Below are 26,671 nucleotides of genomic sequence, written 5' to 3'. Positions count from 1 at the left end.
AATAAGAGGATCAAAAACACTGAACTTTGACCCAGAAAGTTAGGTTAGTCTTTTTACTTGTCTTATGCCCTATCTTTTTGTGTTTGTTTGTTGTCTTTTTTTGCTGTGTGTTTTTGTTTTGTTTTGTTTTTGTCCTCTATTCTTTTCTTAAGAAACAAACTGAGGGTGTTGGGTTATTTCTAAAGACCGAGGACTCAAAAATCAGTTATAAGATTAAATTGCTAAATCCTAATAATCTTATTCAGTGAAAATATAGAAAGAAAATATGTAAGAGGATTCTCCCCATAGAGAGAACAGAAAAGTTAAATTGGTTGGGCCCCAAAAGCCAACATCTAAATATTAATTACAAGTAGAAAGGGCAAAGTTAAGATGTCCTACGTCTAAAATATCCAAATTCCTTAGCTTCCCAGACACTGTGCTTTAGATTCCAGAAAGGATTAGCTCTTTTTTAGAGAACCAATTTCTCTCTTTAAAGCCAAATCCCTGACTTGGATTCCATTTGTGCTTCAGAATCTGCCATAAGACACTAAAGACTCTGGTACTTCCCTTAAGAGATGCAGTATATCTAACACTGGCGGGTTTTCTTGTTATTCAGAGCAATAGATTTTTGTAGAACCTCAAACTGGATGCCCTCACAGTAAGTACATAGTGAGCAGTGTCAGTTTGGGGTGATTCTCAAGCATTTCCCAGCTGGGATGGGATAGTGCCCTCTGCAGGAATTCTTAGGCAATAACTTCCTAAGGAGGTATTTCTCATTTAAATGTAACCTCCTGGCAACCAAATATTTATCCAGAAGAAATTGGGAGTGGCCCTGTCCAATCAGACACCTGGGTTCAGTCCATTACTCAAAAATAACAGGATTGAGGCATTTGGGGAACGCCTCCTCCCAGAGATTTGCCAAGAAATAGCTCAGTAATTCCCCACCATCGACCTATCCCTGTCAACACGCCTCCCTGGGCATTATGAATGAGTGGACAGCACCACACCCTAGATCAAATCCAGGGCATTCTTGGCACAGATCCCCAAAGGCAAAGTCAAGAGCATACATGACAAAATCCTTGCCTGCTGCCCAGTTCATCAGAGTCTATGATATAACTTGATCCTTGCTAAGGATGGTAGGGCCATAAACCCCAAGGCAATTCTGTTTTCAGACTTTATCTCCATCCAAGCAAATCTGAAGTGACTTTGCACTAATGGAGTTTGGGGGCATTAGTCAGTATTGCACACAAGAGGTTGATTCTCAGAATCTCATATATTACCTCTCCTTTCCACACTCAGGTCAAGCATCCAATACCTCTCGCCAGCACTGACTCAAAGATCTGATCAAACTATTCTGTGCTCCAATCCATCTCACACACCACTACCTGCTTTAATCATTTACTCACCATTTATTGTGTACACAGCAGCAGTGTGCCGGTCACACATAAGTGTTGTGCTACCGGCTGTAAGGACACAAAGATGCACAAAGCCGCAATGCTCTAAAACCTTTATGATTCTCATTAGCCAATGAAAATATATAAAACTGCCATTTAACACTGCCTGTGAACAGGTTACCCTCCCTCCCGTCTCCCTCCCTGCATTCTCCTTATTTCCCAGTCAAGCAGGAGAGTCCTCATAGTTTCTGAAAAAAAAAAAAAGAAGAAGAAGAAGAGAAAAAAAAAACAAAAACTTTTTATACTTTGGTATTAACACCTATTTTGAAAATACTCTTCCCCGAACCTATACGTTATCTTACCATTTTCTACCAAAGTTTATCAGTCTATTGTCTCTTTAGCAACAATTCCCACCCTTAAAAAATAATTGGCTCATCTGTACTCTTCTATTATGTTGTTTATATACTTCATTTAGGGTTTGTCATGCTATGTGTTATATGATCTCAGGCTACTTGAGGGCAAGACCAATATATAATTCACTTCTCTTTCCCTACAGAGGTTATGAGACCATTGTCCTCCATTTGTTGAATCACCTCACTAAAACTATTAGAATTAAAACTTGTTTCCAGAACTGGATGCAGCAATATCAAATTTACCCCAAAGGAGAAAAAAAATGCAACAAAAAAACACAATGACTGTAACTACATAAAATAGCTAAAACAACTTTTTAATTTAAAAAGTCAATAAATATTAATTACCTGATGTTCTTAATTATACATTAGGTTTTGCATTAGAACTAGCTTCCTCTGCTTGCTGGCCCATCTAAAATGGTACAAAATATAACCCTAGGTGTTTTAGATGGCTATGTATTGGGTTTAAGGTCACTTCTCTATGCATACCTGTAGAGTCATCCCTTTTGACGCTACACACTTTGTGCTTGGTCTGAATTGATGGATACCATCTTGTTTCTAGAAGCATTTTACCATGTGCATTCTCTGCTCACAGAACAGATCCTCTATCTCCAATTAATTAGGGTTTAGGATCTCCCAAAGCAATTCATCAAATCCCTATTCCCATCAGAAAACAGGCTCTAGCTCTCTGTTAGGTTGTCTCTGAATAACAGCCCTTGAGTTAAGTGAATGATTAACACTCCTTCCCTGTTAAACTTACAGCACAAAATCCTATGCAGTGCAATAATGTTTAATTTAGGGAGACAGGTACTGTGCCATATTATCTTATTTACTGAGAGAGCATTTGGGGAAGGAAGGATGAGAAGCTAGGAAGTTACTCCTCAAGAAAGACAACACACTGGACTCTTAATAACCTCCCACCTCACTTCCACCTAATGAAAATGTTTTCCTTGTGTGTTTAAAACTATACTTTATTTGATGAGGTAAACATTCTGTTGGATGGATAATCTAGTAATCTGGCACACCTAAATGAAGAATAATTTAACCCACTTCATAACTGATTGGATATTTTTAACAGGGAAATGAAGAAGTATATGATATAAAATATGAAATATATGGCTAAGTCAAGAGAGTTTGGAATAATAGAAGAGCAAGGGGGTGTGAGAAAGGAGAAGAATATGTCAGTTGAAGTTGGAAAAAAGTGAATCGAACACTAACTGGCCTATTTTCTCTTCTCTTGGTCTATCTTTCTATTAGTCTGCAAAATAAATGCACAACAGTTCTAGGTCTGCTGCCAATGTTAAACATTTCCAAAACAAAAACTGTCATTGCTTATAGTGTCCTTTGACTGCTGACAAGGAGTTCTGTGGTTCTTATTTCATGGGAGCAAAACTGGAAAGAACATTATAAAATTGTCATGAATCATTGGCCTAGAGACCTTGAAGGTCACTTATTTTAACCCCTTTCATGTTACATGGGGTCAACTGAGGCTTTGAGAGGGGAAACAACTTTCTTTTAAGGATGCACAGAAAACAGAAGCCAGGATAAAGGGTAGAATTCAGATTTTTCCATTACTAGCTCAGAAGTAGTCTTCATGTTGCATTTTTAAGGAGTCATATTCACTTACCTAGGATTACCAAGGGCCAGTGCTCTTCTTTATTAGAGTGAATGAACTAAAAAAAGAGTTTTCCCATCCCACCCTGCCTCTCCATGCCCACACCCATTCCAATCACCTCCCAGAACCCTGCTGCCTCCACTTCTTAACCTAAAGTATTTCTCAAGAACTCAGGTGAACTTAGCAGGTCTCTTAGCTTGGAGTAAAATGCTTTAGCATCAAGATGCACATCTGATTTTAATCCCCTAGAGCTATTTCCATCATCACTGATAAAGCCTTGTGTTTATATAATACCTTTCCCCAATAAGCAAAGGGTGATTTATGAACATTATCTCATTACACAATAAGTAATTATCCTAAGAGATAAGTGGGCAATTTTATTTGCTTTATACACTGAATCAGACTCATTTCCCAGCAATTCCAGAGACAGTCTTATAGTTTAGAGTAAAAGCTTTCAAACTAATTTTAACTGTGAACTCCTTCATTCTCTAGTGAATGCCAGTGCAGTGACAGGTAACTCTAACTTCTCCAAAATGCTATAACTCATCCACATCTAAATACAGAATTAATCTCCATGTCAGTGGCTCAGGCTGTGTTAGCTTGTTTATAGTTCCTCAGAGGTACCAGGTTCCTTCCTTTGTGCATATTCCTCCTCTACCCAAAATATTCTCTCCATAACCTCCTTCACCTTGTAGGCGCTTATTCAATTCCAGCTCCAGATTCCCTTCTTCACAGAAAATGGCCTTGATCTTTACCCTCCAATTTGGGTCTAAATCCTGTAATAAATATTCTGATATCTTTCATGTGGTAGGCTACCTCTCAGATGACCTCCAATGATGTCTACTTTCTGACAGCCATGCCCTTTTGTGATAGCCTACCTTAGTGTAAGCCACATCTAGTGAAAAGAGGTGGCAGAGGTGATGAGCTGTCACTTCCACAATTACGTTACCTGAAGACTGTGGCTTCTACCTTTCTCAACTTCTCTTGCTATCTCTTGATTTCTCCCTTGCTCTCTCTTAGAGAAGCCAGTAGCCATGTTGTCAGTAGGCTTAGGGAAGGGTTCACATGGTGGGAATGGATATGTTTGGCCAAACTCCATTGAGGACCTGAGCCTGCCCACAACTACACCAGTGAGCTTAAAAGTGGTCCTCCCTTGGTTGAGTTTTGAGATGCCACGGCCCCAGTGACACCTTCATTGAAGTTTTGGAGAGATCCTGAACCAAAGGATGCAGCTAAGTCATACCCATCCATATTCCTGACTCCAAAACAGAAACAATAAATATCTTGTTACATGGCAATAGATAATTCACACACTTCCTATATCTCTTCTTCAAAACACCACCATTGTTGTAATTTTATACTTATTAGTATGATTATTTGATTACTGTTTTGCCCTCCTGACTCTGAGCTCGATGATGGAATAAACTCTCTTTAGCACAATTGTATCACAATATTCAGCACAGCAACTAGTGACTCAAGTGCTGAATAAATGTTGGTTGTATGAGTAGTTTCTCCCAACCATCATCTTTTCCCATAGCCTATCAAGCACACTACACAATAAAACAAAGTTCACCTTCCACTTGGAGGCTCCCTAACCATCCTTCCCTCTCCCATACTAGAAAACCCAATCCAGTCATCACATGCCAGAAATTCTACTTCAGCCAAGTCCTCTCACACCCATGCCTTCCTTATTTCACCCATTGGCCCCATTCAGGTCCTTATGATTTCCCAACTCTACTATTAGAGAATCTCTCCCATGGTCAGCTCCTTCCTAGTTTCTGTTTTCTCCAACCCATTTCTTATAGTGTTGCTACCCTTATCTTCCTGAAGCAAAATGCTAATCCTTTTAGGCAACTCCCCCCAAACCTTCAATATCTCATGCGCTAGTATATAACTAAAACCCAAAATCCTCATATTATTATTGTTCAAACCCATTCAGAAACATCCATCATACTTTCCCAGCAACTAGGACCCAGCCTCTTGGAAACCTGGCATGATCACACTGGCTGGGCATTTGTCTACTTATGTATGGACCTCACTGCTCCTTCCTATCTCTCTGCCCAAATTCTGCTCATCCTTTGAAAACCTGCTCAGATCACCCCTCCTTCATTATATCTTCCAACACCTCCCAGTAGAAATTATTTCTTCCTCTCCTTTGCCCATGACACTGTTGGCTTTCCACTGAAGCACTAACCAAATCCTGGTCAAAGCATGAGTGTGTGTATATGTGTGTGTGTGATCCCTTGAGCTTGTGAACATCTCAGGAATAGAATCCATGTCTCCTGACCTTGTCGTGAATTAATCAGATCACTACTTGGAAAGAACATACCTTTAGGGAGCCAGTTTTCATTTTCAGAATGGTGCTGGGAGGGTGGATTATTAAATCAGTGGCTTTTCTTTTTTAAGCAAAGACCACAAACCACTTTTGAAGCCAAGAAAAAGATGTGATTGGAGGCAAATAAATCAGTACCTTTAATCCTCCACTGAGTTTGAAAAACAACAAAATGCCAGCTTCCACCAGATCATTTCTTTTTAATTGAAAGTTAGCCGAATTCTTTTATAGGGCTCAATTTTCTGGTCAAGTCAACAACAAGGAACCAATGCCATCCACCCCCCTCCCCTGTCTGCCCATCCCCACTCATGGAGTTAGGCAACCCTTGGGGGCGGCATACATTTCAGCTGTTTGCTCTGCGCTCATAATTAGATTGTCTAGACAGGAGATGTTGCTGGAGCGATAGAAAATATTTTACAAGGTGTTCCGCAGAATCACTCTTATAACAGTGATTAGAACACACTGACAGACGCGAAGCCAGCAGAATCAGCCTGGGCCACGAGCCGATTTCACCAGAGCAAAGCAGAGGCCCTTTGAAGCTCTTGTTTGAGGATCAGAGGCCAAATTAGAATGCTGGGGGCACAAAGCAGCTTCCTGGCCTTTGGACCCCAGGGAGCAAGGCTGAGACTATGGAGTAATGTCTGGAATGCCCTCCTTCACACCTCCAGGTGTCAACAGGCAAGGAGGCGGGGGAGCTCCTAGATGCTGTTTTCTCCAGCATCTCTACAGAGAGGCTGGTGGTGACCACCACAAGCAGTTTCTGAGGCCTCACTTTTGCAGCATTGCCTGTCCCTTAAATTTGCAGAATGCAAACTTTAACAGCAAATTTAAAATGGAAAGATAAGTGTGTGACGCCTACTCTCACAGGAAGACATTTCTCGGCCTGACCTTCGCTCTCAGCTTTTGTTAGCAAATCAATGTGCAAATAGCAATATTTTCCAGCAGAAAACCTCTTTAGAAACATTTTTTTCCATAGGAGTAATTGATTAGGTAAATCATTTAGCCCTCTAAGATGAATGACTTTTGGAAAATTGCTACACCAATAGAGGAGTAGCACAAAAGCACAGAGTTTGAAGACCAAAACAAAAAACAAACAAACAAACAAACAAACAACAACAAAAAAAACCCTTAGAGATTTTTAAAATGAGGAAGCTGAGAGATTCAGCAAGGAGAGGAGAATTATATTAAGAAAGTGGATGAGGCTCTAGGTCCCTGATGCTTACACCAGTAAACCAGTGTCTTTCTATCAAACCTACTATAAAACCTTGCCTCCTCTAAATACTTACTATATACCAGACACTTTTCTAAGCATTTTATATGTATTATCTCCTTTAATTCTCAACACAGACTGAGATAGATACCATTACCCTCTCCAGTTTACAGAGGGGACTGAGGCCAGGACTGTGGTCTGACTATTCTAGGTCACTAGAAGCAAATGTAGGACTGGCTCCCAGGCTGCCTTCAAACCTGCTCTCTAACAAGACTGGACCTCTTCATCACAGAGTTCAGATGGGAACAGAGCTAAAGAGAGGGGGCCCATTTACTCTGAAAAACTACAATGCATTTGAGGATTTGGGAATCAGGTGCATGACAAAGGGAGGATTTGAAATCAGATAATCTCCTGTTTCAGACCCCACCACCCCCTATTTACAAGATTACTGACAAATCATCTGATGACTCAGAGTCACAGTTTTCTCATCATTATCTAGTGTGGGCATATTCAAAAATAGGGGACAGGGGTGATTTGACAAGTAAATAGAAATTTTTAGAACTCTTTAAGTGAAACTTAAACTTACTTTATTTTTACACTTTGCAATTTACAAAACACTTTCACATCCATCATTTAAATCTACAATGAACTGAATGATAGCCCTGGCAGAGATGTTCTATTATTGACATTTTATAGATTGAATATTGAGAGCTCAAGTAAAGTGACTTGTCCAAATTTAAACAACAAGAAGTTTACGTGGTTACAATTAGTAATAGCTCTACCCTTATGCTTAATTCTCATAGAAGCCTCATCTTCTTCTCTGTCCCACAGTTTGGATTATGAAATTAATTTTTAATTAAAATCTGGGGATGAGTTTAATTATAATAGAAATAAGATTTAGGGTTTGCATCTCAGAAAAGGAAAGATAACAAAAGATAGGTACCAGCAACTAGTTACACTGGTGGATAAAACAGGCCTTTTACCATTTCCTGGTTTTGTCTCTAGGGAATGTTCTAATCCTAGGAGAATCTGCCTTCATCGCACAAATAAATGATCCACAGCCTTTAGTTGTCTCTCTTCATTGTCTCTCTCCCTTTACACTGAGCCAAAGGCAAACAGTGAATAAAATAAAACAACTCTGTTTTGTAAGCACCAGTATGTGGGATGTGCTGGCACATGTTCTGCTAAGTTCCAATAGTCCTCTTTGTGAATTCTTAAGAGAAGCAGAAGCTACATTAACAGAAGTTATCTTCACCCAGAGAGACAGAGAAGAGGAAAGAATAGGAAAGAGGATGACAAAACAGGCAGGATCATAGAGCAAAGGAGAGAAGGGAAAGGAAAAGAGAGGAAGGGAAGATAAGGGAAGGGGAGAGAGAGAGATAACATATTATTTATTCAAAAGAAAGAATACTGAACAAAGAACTGGAAAAACTGATTTTAAAACCCAGCTTCAATACTAATTAGCTGATGGTTCTGAATCCCTGAACCCCTTTTGGTCTCACATGTCTCATTTCTAACATGTAGTCAATCAGCCCTACTAATTCTTGCATGTTGAAGATCAATGGCACAGGGGAAGTAAAAAGCTCTTGGCAAACACTGCCAATATCACCACCTACAGCTAGTGGGTGCTAATGTTAAATCATTGCATTTTCTCATAACAAGGGGATTTGCTCAGACTGCGTCCAGGCTTTCCTCTGAAGTCAGTTTACGATTATTTAGCAGCTGATTTTCCCTTGCCTCTTCCTCCTTTTTCTGACCTTTGACCTTATAACAGTGACTTAATATGCAACCAAGAAGGGCCAACTGACTTGGAAATAAAGATAACAATCAAATTAATCTACTTAGTTTCATGTTAACAAAAGCTTTTATCTGGGAGAAAATCAGAACTTGTTAACACCTGATATCTTTGAGGCATATTACAAAGTGCTTTCAAGCTATCTCATTAGAGCCTTACAATAAGACTGTTAATGAAGCAGAATGACATCTAATATGAATGACTCTTTGATAGATGAAGAAGCAAAGTTAACAGTTGTAAAATTGTGACTGAAATCCAGGACTCCTAGTCCAAAACTCTACTATGAAAGTTTGCTAAAAAACTGAGCAGAACGTAAAAAAACACCCCTTCACCACACTATGTTCCTACCTCCAGGGGCTCAGAGACAGCCTTTAACATTTAACAGCATGCCAGCTGCTGGCACAGACTTTCTCATTCTAACCCCAGAATGCAAATCTGGATAAAGCTGCACAAGTTAATTAGGAGGGCTGGAATTACATCAACTCTCTGTGGTAATAATTGGGTGCCTCATGGGAAATAAAATAAAATATACCATAAAAATGAAATTTGTCTGGCAAAACTAATGAAGAAAGGGAAGTGAAGGATTTGAGAATGTGGGAATAATGTGAAGAGGCACATTTCTTACTTTTTAGAGTGGAGGCTTAATATACACTATTTAAGAAAAACATCAGAGGAAGCATATTATTTAAATAAGTAACCATTGAAGTAATTATAATGATAATTATAAACAACTTTAAAAAATGAGTGATGTAGAAGTTTTCATCTTTTTTTCAAGAAGATGGAAGAAGTGTGTTGTCATCAATGTAAATGGGTTTATATTAGGGAGTCAGTAGATAATATTCAAAAAAGATAGGAATAAGAATGCTATGTTAAGACTTCCAGTCAAGATGGCTGTATAGTTTAGACACAAAACTTGCATCTTCCCACAACCATATCAAAATTACAACTAAACTACAGAACAATCATCATTCAGAACTGCCTGAAATCTGGCTGAATGGAAGTCCTACAACTAGGGATTTAAAAAAGAAGCCACATGGAGACTGGTAGAAGAAAGACAGGAACAGACTGGCCCCACACTGATGTGTGGTGGATAAAAATCAAGAGGGATATCTCTGGCTGCAGAGGTCCCTCTTGAGGAGTAAAGGGTCCCAGCCCCACACTAGGCCCCCAAGCCTAGGGTCTCAGTGCTGGGAAGAGAAGTTCCTATAGCTCTGGCTGTAAAAACCAGTAGAAATTGAGTCTGAGTAAGATGGAGGGTTATTAGAGTCCCAGGCAGTTCCTCTTAGAGGGCACATGCTGATTCTCAGCCAAACAAATTGGTTGAGAAGCTCTCCTATCATGCTCCCGTGGCTCTTTCCACCTCATATTTAACTATTTACTTGTCAGTTTTTCATAAATAAGTAAAAATTTACTCAAAAATGTATCCCTGACTGACATAGATTAGGAATTCAATGATTGTTTGATGAATTCAACTGTAGAGCTTCACCGTTCTCCCCTGGATTCTTCCAGCTTACAAAGCTGAATTGAACTTTGTAATTGTTTTCCCTAAATGTCCCACCCCCACTGCACCAGTTTCCCACATTTTAAGACATCATACTCACTTGTCCAGGGACATCCCAGGGAAGGTAAACTTGCCCAAGCAGATGCGGTAGACAGCACTCAGGGGAATTCGCTGCAACTGCACACAGCTGAGCATGATGAAGTCATACTTGCAAATCAAGAGAGTCTTATCTGTGATCACCAAAATCCTCTCCTTCTCATTGTTCCAGTGATCTATCCTGTAAGTGTCATCACAGAGAGTATAGTTGATCGCATTAATTTTCCAAGTTAAATATACTGGCATTAACTGAAACATCTTTAGTAACACAGAAGATGGTAAGGTTTAATCATTCAGTAAAAAAAAGAATGCCATCTCCTCTCTCCCTCAGTCTGGCTCCATGGCCAAGGTAGGAGGAAGGGTGGAAGACCTCAGGGAAATTTCTTTATGGCCAGGGAGCTTAGAGTTGGTTACCAATGATGGGATACATTAGAAGAATAATAAGTTTGTATCATGTTGGCAGTCAACTGATTCATGCTCCTCCTTATCTTCCCAGTTCTGTAGGAAACCTTCATTAAAGCACATCTTCCTTCAAGGACACCAAACACATCTCTTTGTTCTAACACAATCTTCATTACAAATATTACTCACCAGGCACTAGTTTATGCTAATCTCCAAAGATCATATTGCTGACTGGAGATAAAATGGGAACTTGAACATAGGTCCACTGATCCCCATCACTATTTTAAGCTCATCCATCCTATCATATCTTATAGTAGAAACAGAGTGAAATGAGTGAAGTGGGATACTTATGAGCCAAGGACAAACTAGACACTAGATAACTATGTATTGAGTTGATTTGCTTCAAACTTAAAAGCCTTTCATGGCATGCATGGAAAATTCTGAGTGTTAAAAATCTGTCCAAAAGAGAACAAGAAGTAATCAAAGAAATGGCATCTGGTTAAAAGAAAATGAACATGGTCAAAAATTTCTCTCACACACAGCCCCTTTGCTGTCTGTTTACTATAGCCTTTAGTATATAGCACTTTATGACTTTTATTAGAATTGTTTTAGCACATGTCTTCTTAAGATACTAAAAAAAAAGTGATTTGTGATTGATTTCTATCTAAATCCCCACTACACAGAATCAATCTAATGTAAAGATAAGTATGGGCACCCCACTCCTATCCACAGTAACCACAGTGCTATGCTTAAAATACAAAAGGAAAAATATCACTCTCTGTTCACCTTATTAAATAGCCTCTTTTCTATCCTAGGATCAAATCCAAATTATCTCACTGGACTGCAGATCCCTGAATGGTCTGGCCCCTGCCCAGCATCATCTCACAGCAGGATGAGAAAATTATTTGTCCAAGTCATGGTTCACATGCCTCATCCAAAGATGATTTCACAAACTACTATATAAACTTGGCCCCCTATTACACTCTCTTAAAGCATCCTGATCTTTTCTCCTTTATAGTTCTTATCACCATTTGTAAGAAGGAATTCTGTGTAAAATTTTTAGTAACAGGTACCACATGGACACTGACAAATCAGAATGGACACCATAGTACAGAAGGTAGAGCAATGGCTGTGAGAAGGACTGAGTATCACCTATGTGTGTGTGTGTGTGTGTGTGTGTGTGTGTGTGTGTACTTTCAATGAGGGCAAATGGAGACATGACTAGTATTAATCTCATTAATTTGGGGAGATAATTAAGGGACCTGATTCTCAATTAGTGTCCTATAAGTTAACTGTTATCACTGGCAGGGAACTAAGTCACTAAATAATTTTGGGTAACCAAAATATATGTCATTCCTTGGTATATTCTAAAGAAAGATGAGCAGGAAAAAATTGAGGAGTTAAGTCAATGGGGGGAGTAATAGGAGGAGATATGAAAGAGAGAAAAAGGGAGAAGGATAAAGAAAAAGGAAAAGAAGAAGCATAAGAAGAAAGGTAAGAAGGATAAGATCATTGATAGAGGTCCTATCATATGTTGGCTGTTATGTACGTACTAGGAGCCCAGCACGCGATTCAAAATCATGCAGCACTGCCCACCCTTGAGTCACTGGTCTGGCCCTGCCTCCCTCTCTGACCCTTGAAGCAGCCGGGGCCACTGCTGATCAGGCCCTCCCCCAACACAGGCACGTGGAGGCCCCTGCCACCCCGCCCCCGACACTGCACATGCAACCTCCTCCTGTCCTGTCAACCCATTAATTAGCATATTTCTCTATTTTTTATATATACATAGATATAGATAGATAGATAGATAGATAGATAGATAGATAGATAGATAGATAGATAAGTATTACCTCTACACCTCCCTATAACCCTTTGAAAAAATTATTATCTAAAGTCACATAGCTAGAACAGGCTAGTAGACTTAGTGGTGCAGTCTGAGAGATCTGGTTAAAATCTTGGTTCAAAAGTTTCCATCCACTCCAACAACACTACAATATTCAACCCCTATTCACTGAGTGAAGAAGAGAATTCTTAATGATCTTTTTAACACTTTCATCTTAGTCAGAAGGAGAAGGGGACTCTGAAATGTCTTATCAGATATCTACATAAAGTTCTCTAAATAAATTGCATCTATTTAGCAGTAAGTTATAAGCTGCTACCTAATAAACCAGACTTGTTTTTAGTCTAAAAAACCACAGCTTTTGGTTGAATGGTTTTATTGAAAATGTCAGCACTCCATAATGAGATTTATTTTAAAAGGTAAAGGATTTAGGGTAAAAAGAGAATTCTTTTTAGGAACACAGAGTGTTCTGCTTTGACACAGACTCTGCATAATTTACATGTCGGGAAAGTCTGAATTCAAGTAAACACGCAGTCTTATAAATAGTTTGGGGCCACCATCTCTTGCTCCTAGGTGGTGTACTTATTTATTTATACTTCAACACACCAGTTTTTTCCAAAGAACTCATGAGGAAAACATTGAATTTCATATTCCTAATATTAACATAATTGAAGTTTTGCTGGTGATAATATCCAGCACAAATAGAGTAAAAATCCTACCTAATTAAATAGTAATATCAAATTGACCGCACCTTTGCTATGCCCAAGCCACGCCCACCAGCCAAAGCCACACCCACCAGCCAATCAGGGCAAGTATGCAAATTACCCAACAAAGATGGTGGTTAATTTGCATATGCTGAGGGAGGGAGGAGTGAAGACTGAAGACAACTTAGAAGGAAGAGGGAGGAAAAGCGGAACGAAAGGTGGCTGCCAGAGGGAAAGCCCAGGCGGGGCGGGGCAGGGTGGGGTGAAGCAGGGCAGAGTGGGGCGGAGCGGGGCGGAGGGGGGCGGGTGGCAGCAGCCCTCAGGTGCAGGCGTGGCTGCCACAACAGCAGCGGCAGCGGCAGAGCATGCGGCCCCAGTGGCCGCTTGCAGGATTCTTCCTGCAAATGGGCTACTAGTAATAATATATTGTGTTTGTATAGCGTCTGGGGATTTACAAAGTCCTTGAATATCAGTGCTCTCATTTAATTCCCACAACACCCCTTTGGACTAGATGTTATAACCCTCATTTTAAACACAATGAAACTAATGTCCAAAGTGACTTGCCCAATGTTTTACACCTAGCAACCAGTAGTGCAGGGACCTTAAATAGGTATTGAGATACCAAATTTAGCCATAGTGTTGGCTTTCTCCCCAGTATCATTCACCTCCAACTAGACCAGTAGTTCTCAACCTTTCTAATGCTGCAACCCTTTAATACAATTCCTCATGTTGTGGTGACCCCCAACCATAAAATTATTTTCGTTGCTACTTCATAACTGTAATTTTGCTACTGTTATGAATCGTAATGTAAATATCTGTGTTTTCCGATGGTCTTAGGCGACCCTGCTAGCGGTTCTCAACCTGTTGAAACCCACAGGTTGAGAACCGCTGCTATAGAGCCTAAGAAGACCATCGGAAAACACAGATAATTGCATTACGATTCATTAACTGTAGCAAAATTACAGTTATGAAGTAGCAACGAAAATAATTTTATGGTTGGGGGTCACCACAACATGAGGAACTGTATTAAAGGGTTGCAGCATTAGAAAGGTTGAGAACCACTGAACTAGATGACCCTTTATTATAATGTGAAAATGCAGGAAAATCCACCTCTGAAAAGAGCTGGTGTGATATGTTTCACTCCTAGAATTGTTCTCTCTGGGAAACTTCTCCCCAGGACTACACTCATGACTGTCCTTCCCAAACCTTGTCCTCATCCAATGTTTTCTGTCTTGGGGAAGAACCCTCCTTCCATTCAGTTATGCAAGTTGGAGATGTAGGAGTCATTCTGGATTGATCCCATTTCCTCACCTCACATGCCAAGTCATAAACATTTTACTCCTAAAATATCTCTCAAAACCACATACTTATCTCCTCTGCCTTTACCATCCTGATCTAGTCTTCCCTCAGCCCCTGTCTGGACTATTGCAATCACCCTCTCTCTAGGCTTGGGCCACCAAGCTCCTAGACCTGGTTTACCTGCCTCTGCTCTTGTTCCCTTCCAACCTCTTCAGCATACTGCAATGAGGAGGACCTTTTGAAAAGCCACATCTTGTCTTTACCTCCCCATTCTGGCTTCAACACTTCAACAGCTATGCAAACACACTTCAACTCATCCCCAGGATTCTTAGGGGGAAAAAAAAAAAATTCTTCTCCTGGTCTAAGAGGCTCTGCAGGGTCAGGCCCTACCTACTTCTACAACCTCATTAGAGGCCAAGTCTCTTCACTCCATTCTTCTTGATTTTGTTTCAGTCTTTTATTTCACATGCCCACTCCTGCTAAAGGGCTTTGGAACAAGATGTTCCCTCTGCTAGCAATAATTTTACTTCTGGTCTTTACATAGCTAACTCCTGTAGTGGTGAGCTCAATTATCACTTACTCAGGCAAGTGTTCCCAGACCTCTGTGACTACCTCTCTTCTTTCTAATGTACACCTTCATGCCACCTCACAGTTCTTCTTCATAGTACTTATCCCAGATTCAGTTTTATAGTTATTTATATGATTACATAAGTAATGTCTATGTCCTCCTCTTCTATACTGTAAACTCCACAAAGACAGAATCATCTCTTAGCATTGTGTATCCAAAGTAGTAGGTGTTCAAAAATATTTCTGAAATGAACCAAAAAAGAATGAACAATCCCTGTGCTATGCAACCTATAAGCCTTGGCTCATAATGGAATCCTATCCTGAGGATTACACACTAAAATACTCCCCCATAAAATAGCACATTTAAAAAATCAGTAACATTGGGGAAATGCTCAGTCCCTAATAATGAGAAACAGGATACAAAATGTTACCTTCAGCATATTTTCAATTTTGTAACAACAACAACCACGAAATACATAGATCAAAATTTCTGTGTGATGAGATTTCAAATTATTTATTTATTTTCATGCTTTTATGATCCAGTTTAGTTTTTACAATAAACATACTACTTTTATGATAAAAATATTTTTAAAAATAATAAATTTCACCTAACTTTCAAGTTCTCAGCTTAAATAATGGCTCTTTCATGGAACCTCACCCTCACCTCCTCCCCATACCCCCACCAACTAGATGTAACCTATCTTTTCCTTTAAATACACATACTTTCATCAGTGTCTCAGTTGTGATTCTAATCACAATCTTGTCTATATTATAGTGATTTCTGTGCTTGTCCTATCATTCAACCCACACTTGATATTCATATGGTGCCTTAGTCTTATTTGGGTCCTCTCACTGTGCTCAGTATAGAGCAAAAATGAGAGCAGAGTCTTAGCAAGTGAACAGAGCATGGAATTAAAAAACTAGAACTATAAGATTCAGTCCCTCTGTTGTGAGAACCAGTCTCTACTGGCACAGAGCTTGCTACATCTCCTCTCCCCACAGGTGTTCCTCAGCACTAGTGTCATTTCCCTTCTTGACAAGAAAGGGCCCCTGTTTCCTTTATATACAAGGAACCTAGGATTTCTGTGAAATTTGTAGCTTCCTGGGATGACACCAGTTTCGCCAGCAGAGGGCAACAGCGAACTAACAATGACAGGAAGGACTTGTGAGCAAGTTTCCAGAACCTCCACCCAGTTACTCTAACCATCCCAGATGCCTTCCCAGAGGTTCCAGCCTTACACTTACCAATACTTTCAGTTGCTCTTTTAAGGCTGTGTCAAATCAATTTGTGGTTTGGAAATTATTTTCTTCCAAAAAATATTTTTTCTAGTATTATTCTCCTGCACACATACACTCATGCACACACATACACATGGGTGTACACAAACATACACACACCACTCAATAGAGACATCTTCCCTGATATTGACTGGAGGGACTACCCAACTGGCAAATCAACCTCCATTTGTGTGCCCCTCCAGCCTCTTAGCATAGCCTAGCTCTTGATAGAGGAAGACAGTATCTTGGCTAGCTAGGAATCGGCAACCCAGGAGAAAAACACTGAATCATTCATTCCACACATATTCCCTGACTACCCATTGGGTTCCAGGCCCTGAAGAGAATCCAATTTGGGTTTGCTCTTCAAACACTAACTAATGAAAAATGCATGGTATTAAAGCAAAGCAATTGCCCTCCCCCTGTCTGTGTTAAGCAAAGACTTATAAAACCTTTGGCTAAATAATCCACATGCAATTCTTTCAGTCATTTGGTTACTCTTTCCCTAGGCCTCTCTGATTTATTTAAAATAGAGGACCTCCAAGTAAACAGTATTCTAATAAGAACCTGATGTTCATAAACCTTCCCTTTTCCCAGGTCCCCTGACTTGACTTCCTATGGTTTATTTTTGCTCCCTGCTCCCCCAAGCAGCCAGTCATTTGCCAGATTCTATGCTAGGTACTGAGGATACTGAGAAGAACATTCTGCACTTAAGGGATACACAGTTCTCTAAGACAAGAAGTGAAATCCCATAGGGAAGAGCTAATGTGGCACCCAAAGGTGAGATGAGACTTGATAATGGTAACACAAGTCCACAGACTCAGGTCTCCAGGTTTCCAGTCCATTGTTCACAGAGCTGAAGCAAAGGAACCCCAGGCAACTATCTAGTTGATGCCCTTGAAGAAAGTGCTCATCAACACTTCATTTCCTGCTGTTTGGTAAACATGTCAGTGTTGGAAAAACACAAATTACAAAGTACAAATGATTCTTTAGAATGTACACCAAAAATAAGTTTCAAAATTATTTATTCATTTCTTCAACACTTCTTTAACGTGTACCTCTATAGAACAGACAGAATGTTCCCATAAACATAGATAGGGTGAACCTGGAAACATCCATTTATATATCCATAAAAACTATTTTTTCAGGTAAAAGAAATGCTATCATGGAATTTCATATTGTTGCAGTTGATTGCAAATTTTTAAAAAATGGTCAGTTTTCTCTCAAAGGGGTTTATGAATTTATATGTGTGTGTGTGTGTGTGTGTGTGTGTGTGTGTGTGTGTGTGTGTGTGTACTAGAGGCCCAGTGCACAGATTGGTGCACCAGTGGGATCCCTCAGCTTGGCCTGAGCCCTCTCGCAATCCTGGACCCCTCGGGGAATTTCAGACTGCCAGTTTTGGTCCGATTCCCACAGGCTTCCAGAAAGGGAAGGGATGTAGATTTGGCCTGTGGGAATCGGGCTAAAACTGGCAGTCTGACATCCCCTGAGGGATGTAGTACTGTGTGAAGTTGCAGGTGGCCTGGAGGAGCCTGCACATCACTCCACTCATCCCGGCCCCGATGCACCTGCTGCTGCCACCGCTGCTGTTCAGTAAGCTCGCTGAGCAGCGCTCCTGCTGTGGGAGCGCAATGACCACCAGGGGGCATCTTCTGCATTGAGCATCTGTCACCTGGTGGTCAGTGTGCATCAAAGCAACCAGTCGACCCATCGTTTGGTCATTCATTCGCTTTGGCTTTTATATATATAGATATATATGTATTTAAAGTTACCCTTTAAAGGGAGGATAGCACCCAGGAAGATTCTGATTCAGGATTGCTAAGATGGGGTACCAGACATCTATATCCTCTTAAAAGCTATCCATGTGATGGTACTAAGAGGTGGGGCCTTTTGGAGGTGATTAGGTTTAAATGATGGGATTAGTACCCTTATAAGAAGAAAAAGAGACATCAGAGCTTCCTCTCTTCAGGATGTGAGGACACAATAAGAAGACAAACTAGGAAGAGAGCCCTCATTAAGATCCAATCTATAGGCATCTTGATCTTGGACTTCCCAGCCTCAAGAACTGTGAGAAATAACTATATCTTGCTTAAGCCACCAAGTCTATGGTATTTTGTTATAGCAACATCATCTGACTGATATCAGACATAAATTATTCTAAATAACTTAGCCAAAAGTCATCCAAGGTAAATTTCACGTTACTAAACTGCCATCTATTAGTAAGGAAATGAATTCTCTTCAAGTCATCAATAAATATTGCTGAGTACCTATTAAAGATATTATTTAGGTTCTCATACTATGAAATTATCTACAATTGTCCCTGTCTTTTAGAAACTTATAGTCTAATATAGGAGAATATAAGTAAACTACAGGCCCAGTACACGAATTCATGCACAGGTGGGGTCTGGCCAGCTCACCCACATCGGGACCAATCAGGCCAGGCAGGCCAGGGGGAGGGAACATGGGAGGTTGGCCGGCTGGCACCATCTGCTGGTTGAACTCCAAGTTGAACTCCGGGTCGAAGGGACAATTTGCATATTAGCCTTTTATTATATAGGATTGAAGATTATGGTATAGCATGATAAATAATAAGTAGAAATTTATACACAGTGCTATGGAAGTCACAATTAATGGCTAACATTTAATGCTTACTTTGTATGAGTTTTTTCTCTAAGTGCTTCATATGGATTACTTCATTTATGTTCACAGCATTTTCCAGTGAAACCATCTGGGCCTGGAGAATTCTTCTGGGCATAGGTTTTAATTACAAGTTCAAGTTCAGAATAGTTATAGGGCTATTCAAATTATCTATATCATGTTAGGTGTGTTGTGGTAGTTTTGTGTTTTGAGAAATTGGTCCATTACATCTAAGTTGTCCACTTTATGTGTGTAGAGTTGTTAGCTATAATCACTTATTATCTCTTTGTTGTTTGCGAGGACTGTGGTGATACTCCTGTTCATTTTTAATATTGGGAATTTGTATGTTCCCTTGTCTTTTTTGGCAACCTTGATAAAAGCTTGTCAATTTTATTAAACTTTTTAGAGAAACAGCTTTTTGCTTCATTAGTTTTCTGTATTGTTTTTTCATTGATTTCTACTCTTATTTTTTTTTAATATATTTTATTGATTTTTCACAGAGAGGAAGAGAGAGGGATAGAGAGTTAGAAACATCGATGAGAGAGAAACATCGATCAGCTGCCTCTTGCACACCCCCCACCGGGGATGTGCCCGCAACCAAGGTACATGCCCTTGACCGGAATCGAACCTGGGACCCTTGAGTCCGCAGGCCGACGCTCTATCCACTGAGCCAAACCAGTTTTGGCACTACTCTTATTTTTATTATTTCCTTTCTTCTTATCACTTTGGGTTTGTTATTCTTTTCCTAATTTATTGAAGCAAGAGCTTAGATTGTTGTTTTATGACTTTTCCTTGATTGATTTGAGCACTTTTCCTTTAGTGCTATAAATTTATCACTCAGTACTGCTTTAGCTATATCCCACAAATTATAATATTTTGCACTTTTATTTGGTTTATTTAGCTCAGTGTACTTTTTATTTTCTTTAAAACTCCTTCTTTGACCCCTGGGTTATTTAAGAGTATGCCACTTTGTTTCTAAGTGTTTGGAGATTGTCCCTTTATCTTTCTGTTATTAATTTCCTGTTTGCTCCCAGTATAGTCAGAGAACACATTCTGTATGATTTCAGTTTGTTCCAATTTGATGAGGTTTGTTTTGTGGCTCAGATGTGTTGGATCTTGGTTTATGTTCTGTGGGTGCTTGAAAAGAACATATATTCTGCTGATATAAGATGAAGTTCCCTGTGAATGTTAATTGTGTCCTGTTGAGTTCTTTTAAATCCTTGCTCACTTTCTGCCTATTTGTCGTATCTACAGAATGGTGTTGAAGTTTCCAACTATAATCATGGATTTGTCTATTTCTCCTTTCAGTTCAGTTTTTATTTTACAATTTTATAGCTCTGTTATTTGGTGCCTACACTTTCAGAATGGCTCATCTTTATGGTGGATTGATCGCTTTGTTAGTATACAATTCCCCCTCTTTGTCTGGTAATTTTCTTGACTTGGGAGTCTACATTTTTATTAATTCACATAGCATATCATTTCAGAAGCTGCAGCAATTCCTAGACTTTGTAATTCTTTCTACTAAACAGGCCAGAGGCACCCTCCTTTTCACATCCATTACTCCTTCTAGACCCACCCTACCTTCCCCACACAGGTTACTTTGAGACAACATGAGAAGCCCATGGAGTTGAGACAGATTACTGATTGTGAATCAGGCAACGTGTTTATTGATAAGAGTTTATAATAGCCATTTGTATATTAGCTGTAGTGGCTAAAATGTGTTGATAGCCTCAATATTAAGATTGGGGTCTTATTTGTTTTCTTTAATACAACATACATTGGCAGATCCCTAAATAATCAAGATTAAGTTTAAACTATTGCAAATTATTTCCAGAATTGACTGATTTTCTAAAAATATCAATATCCTATTTGATACCTTTCAATAACTCAAGAAAAAAATGCCTATAATGGTCATAAAGATAACATAAAGGCAGTGATGTGCTATAAATGGTGAACACATTCTAAAATAATGATAAGATGACAATGCCCTGATTTCATTTCTTTGGCATAAAGTTCCCTACCATAACTGAATTCAATATACCAGTGTGAGGTCATTGGACATGTGGTTGGAAGAGATGTATATAGTTGGCTCTTATGTGCAGGTGAGCTCACCATATAGCACTGCATCATGGGAGTGAAGAGGGGCCCATACAAGGCAACAAGAACTTGCAAGATATTGGCAAAACAGGAAAACACACCCTATCTAAAAGTATTCCAATGGCCTATAGATCTCCAATTTGTGATTCCGGAAAAATAAAAAGATCTAAATTATTGAGCCTGGAATTCAAAATTCTTATCTTTCTGGCTCCTTTCTACCTTTCTAGCTTGTTGCTAGGCCTCTCATTTAAAAACAAGATGTTTTTATTGATTTTAGAGAGAGGAAGAGAGAGAGAAACCTGGATCAACTGCCTCCTGCACGCCCCCTAAAGGATCAAGCCTACAACCCAGACATGTGCCCTGACAGATAATGGAACCAGAAACATTTTGGTGCATGGAAAGACAATCAACTGAGCCACACAGGGCAGGGCTAGGTTTCTCACTCTTGATTACCATAATCTAGCCACACTGAACTACTTGTGGTTCCCTCAGCCTATGTCCATTACTCTGCACAATATATTCTTCCCTCTGCATGGAATGTTCTTTCTCATATTTTTTTAGAAATTTCTCTTCTACCTGTAAATCTGTCTATACCCTTTGTCTAACTCAGCAGTACAGACCCAGTGATTTCTGTGTTCCCATAGAGTCATTCGCAGGACTGTTTATCAGCATGTATTATATTATGTTGTGATTTCATTTACATGTCCTCCTTCCCACAAGACTGAGCACTCTATGAAGACAGAAATCTTATCATATTTGCATCTGTATTTTCATCAGTGAGGGTAGAGTCTGGCTTATGCAAGGAGCTTGGCAAATATTTAAATGAATGTATGATGAGTAAATGTGAATAAATAATAGTAATAAAAGCCAACTCTTATGTGGCATGTATAATGTGGCAAAAGCTGTTTTACCGGTAAGTATTTTACATATATATTAAATTTAATTTTTAAATTAATAACCCTCTTTATATCCCCATTTAATAAATGACAAAATGGAGGCCCAGAGGATATAAGATATTTACACAATCAAGGTTACATAGCTAATAATTGATGGAACTGGGCATTTAGCTGCATTAGACTTTTTTCATGTCTTGGATCTTTCTAACTCCTCCCTAATTGGTAGCAGTCTTGAGAAAACAAACACTTCCAAGTACATTTGTGACTGCAGTAACTAAATGCCCTCACTGTCCTATAACTCAGGTCACTCAGGGACCATTAGCTATCTGGATGAAGCTGCTGCCATGGGGAATTTATAGAGAAAAGCAATGTGTTTAATTAAGTGGTTGTTGAAAACACCCACCCAGTATAAATGGATTCTGGCAAGGAAGGTGCTTTTCTTGCTGCCAGAGTCCTGCCACAGGTCATTAACATCTTGATAGATCTGAGGCACTTCTCAGCCTGAGTGCTTTCACCCAAGGACAGAGGAAGTCTCTTTGGGCTTTGCGCTGCTTGGAGGTTCAGGGAAATGGAGGAAGAACTCGATGGATGGACCCTGCTCATGTCAGTGAAGGGCTTCAAACAGTAGATGACTCTATCAGAATTAAATTCAAGTCAAGTCTGTGATAGGTTCTGAGAACTACCACTGTATACGCACTGGGAGGTGGGCACAGATGGGCCTGGACAAAGGTGAGTCAGAATCAGGCCCTGTCTCAAGAAATACCTTCCTCACAATGTGCATATGAACTATACTATAAAGTAAAACAGGAGCACAAAGAAGGGAGATACAATTATTTTGGTTGAATTATTATTGAAAGGCTTTCTGGATATAACATTCCTGAAGGACAGTCTGGATGAACAGAAAGGAGAGAAAGGCATATAAAATAGAGCAAACGGAGCAAGTGCAGTGATGGGACCAAAAAATTGTGTCAGGAACTTCTGGGGAACAGCAGGCAGTTCAATTGTCAGTCCATGACATACAGGGTCTTAAGGATGAAGCAAAAGAGTATGCAGGCAATGAGAACCTACTGAAGTCCTCGACACATGAGAGTGATCTGGAAAGTGCTTCTCACATTTTAATGCACATAGGAATCAACTGGAGATTTTGTGAAAATTCAGCTTCAGGCTCAGTATGTCTGGGTGGGTCCTGAGGGTCAGCATTGCTAACAGGTTTCTAGGTGCTGCTAGTGCTGCTGATCCCAAGACCACAAGTTGAATTACAAGCATCTACAATACGTAAACAAAAGTATGTAAAAAGTATGGAAAAACAAGTTAGCGTGTTAACTTAATTTTCATAGATGTTTATTAGTCATGACTAAAAAGATAAAAATCCCTGATTTCTGTTTTTTTAATATTTTTTAATTTTTTAATTATAAGTAGTAATATTTTCCATTACAAATATAGGTCAGTGTTCCTTATAACAGAATTGGACTATGACAAGATAAGTGTGATTGGCCTTACCCATTAGTGACATCCACCATCCCTTACAGGTATCTGACTTTTTAGTTAATTCTAGAAAAAAACGAATAAAGTCAAATAAACAGCCAAAGGCAGAGCATGCTCTGGAGAGGAAAAGGTGTCTGAACCTGTCCAATGAATCTCTGACCCTCCTTCCTGCAAACAATAGACAATCAACAAAGAAACCAGACACTGGCACAAAGATCATTTAACCAATTCAAACTACCCTGATTACTATGTCGGGGGATGAAATCATCACAAAAGGCAGCAAGAACAGTGCTATGAGATGACAACCAGACTGGGTGGGAGGTCACAGGAGTCAAGCCCTCCTGCGACCCTTAATAAGTGGTTGCCCTTACACAAGTCATTTCGTCTCTGGGTTTCTTCATCCATAAAATGAAGCAAATAATTTCTCCTTGCCTTCTCCTGGGGGTCTGTCTAAGGATCACATGTGAGAGCAGGTGTGAAAGCAATCACATGCAGTGCTGCTTTAGAGATCACTGTACTCCAAAGAGGCCTCTCCCCATACCTGGAAAATAGTTCACAGTCATCTGTTCCTCAATGTCCCTTTGTCTCCCAGGATGCCTTTCTTTTTATTTAAACATCTAAGATGGAACTTTCTTTTGTGGGATCCTTATAAATTAAGCAGAGATGCTCAGCATACTGCTCCTTACCACAACAAGCCCAAGAAATAGAATTCTGAGCTTATCCAACATGTTTCTGTCAGAGGAATCACACACTACAATTTAATAGGAGGCACATATGGAATCTTTGCACAATCGCTAAAGGACTATTTTAGCAAAAGTTGGGCCAGCATATGTATTGGAGCCCTACCTGTGCTACTTAAAAGCTGTGTCACTCTTCTGAGTCTTGATTTCCTCATGTGTAAACTGTAAGTAACATTTCCTACCTCAGATGATTGCTATGAAGATCGACTTGAATGAAGAGCACTTTTTAAACTATAAAGTGCAATAGAAACATGATTTATTATGTTTCTCAAAAATAAATGGCCAATGCCTTATATATTTTTATTTCTCTTTCTAATCATAAAGATTTATTCTACCCCACTTGTAAATATCCCTCACTTAGTGCTTCAAGTTTAAAAGAATAACATAAACCCTTAAATGGGTGTAGCCATTGACAATTGGGGAAGTAATTGTCCAATAATATGTGAATGATTGACTCACTTTACAAAAACTACATGATAACCAGGAACAATACAAGGAAAAACCTGAGAGAAGTGCCATTTAGAGATAATCACAATTATATGTATTAAACTAATATAATGGCAAATGCACAGAAGGCACTTATCCCAATACTTGGTACAATTTAAGTGCTCAATAAATGTTATCTATTATATTATAACAATCTCTGACAAAGTGCATAAAGAAAACCTGCAAAAAGATGTAGCAAAAATTATCAGTGGGTTTACTTTTTTAAAGAATAGTTAATTTCTAAACAAATTCACTAATTTTTTTAAAAAAAGACAAAGCCCACTCAAGTTCACCCAGCTGCACTGCTGGTAAGTAGGGGAGCAAGGTTTCAAATCCAAGTTTCCTGATTCCAAATTCAGTATTATTTGTATGACATCAGGCTGCTTCATTGACTTCACTTTTATTTACTGTCTATATGCTTAATGTAGATAACTTAATTCAATTTCATGTATTTATTATACCAAAGTCCTCAGATAGAAACATCGGTGGATTTAGAGGAAAGTAGGCAATGAAGCATGTTGTAAGTATTTTCCACAAAGATGAAGAGCTGGAGTTACCTGACCCCAGACACTAGAGGCAAGTCTTCCTGTTTATGAATAAGAGGAATAAATACAACAACCCCCATTAACATGTATGGAGGGAAGATCCCATCTCCACCTACCCTCTTAACCACTATTAACAAAGACATTTTGAGTACATTCCACTAAGGAGACACTTCATTGTCATCATAGCATACTTTTTTTGAGACTCCACAGAGTGTCAAGATGTTCTCCTTGGTTCTGGCTTAATGGATTGCTTCTAAAAGGGTACATACAATTGCTTTAAAAAGTCCTTTCCCAGAAGGGTCAGGAAAGAAAGACAGTGAGAAGAGACAAAATTAAGATAAACATAATCCTGTGTTTATAGCTGTTGAGACAAATAAAGCTCCTGGATAAGCTGGAATGGAGGCCTGGGTCTTAACTGGGTCTCTTTAGGGTATTCTTAATGTTTTCAGCTATCTGGGACTCAGCTGCCGTTAATGGTTGAATCTTTCTCTTTTTGGCCTCTCTATTCATATTCTCCAGGTCCTCTGACCAAGTGCCTTCAAACTAATTTTTCTAACTTTATTGAATAATATATCTGATCAATTTAGACCATCACAAAGCAGCTCACCTGAACTAATTCACATGCCATTCCGTGAAAAAAAAAATGTCTTTGCTGGCTTAATGGTATTTAAGCTTCTATAAAAGGCAAGACTATAGGAAACAAGCATGTCAGGATTACTCTCCTTTTTGAAAAGTTACTTATGAAGATAGTATCTGGACCCATATCTAAAACAATCTATTCAACATCTCTGTGGATGTTCTAATGGATACCACAGACACATTTTTCTGAAAATTGTACTTAACAAGTTCTGTAAAAAGTGAATGACAAGATTATTGGCAGGATAAAGTGAAATTGTGTACACCAAGTTCCTTTTATAATGTTTGGCATATGGTGGTTTCTCAACAAAGTAGAATTATTTTATTCTACACCTGGGAATGGTGGCCCAGTCAACCCATAAATTCCCTAGGACAAAGCCCAGAGTTGCCCTGAATTCCTTCCTCCTCTATGATTAAATTCAAAGATCCACCAAGCCCAACTATGTCAGTTATCAGCTTATTGCCTCTCAGTTCTAAATGCATCCATTAGTACATGCTCTGTGATAAACCACATAATTATTTTAAGCATGTTTCCTTTAAAAAGTGAACCATGTCATGCTTTTTTAGTAAAGAGTGCTAGACAGATGGAGAAGGAAGAAGAGACTTTTGTCATTTCCAGCTTGGGTTGGGTGTCCACAGTCAATAGCTTCTGCCCCAGCCAAGGGCTCAGACTACTGCCCCTCTACAACCTTGCCACCTCTGCTTGGACTCTGCTTTTCTCGGCCACCTG

At 39.3% G+C, this 26,671-nt stretch overlaps 1 protein-coding gene across 1 annotated transcript in view; it reads right to left on the bottom strand.

Moving 5' to 3' along the window:
• The window catches only part of TPRG1 (tumor protein p63 regulated 1), a 220,360-nt gene that overhangs the window by 53,147 nt on the left and 140,542 nt on the right, over positions 1 to 26,671 (bottom strand). Inside the window, exon 4 of the mRNA XM_079766616.1 lies at positions 10,337 to 10,513. Coding sequence (XP_079622742.1) covers positions 10,337 to 10,513 — 177 coding nt within the window. The remainder of the gene's footprint in view (positions 1 to 10,336; positions 10,514 to 26,671) is intronic.

Source organism: Cnephaeus nilssonii (genome assembly GCF_951640355.1).
Source record: "Cnephaeus nilssonii genome assembly, chromosome: 3".
In the NCBI taxonomy this organism is placed as follows: Eukaryota; Metazoa; Chordata; class Mammalia; order Chiroptera; family Vespertilionidae; genus Cnephaeus; species Cnephaeus nilssonii.
Note: the sequence above shows the minus strand (reverse complement) of the source record. Positions and strands in the feature narration are given on the sequence as shown.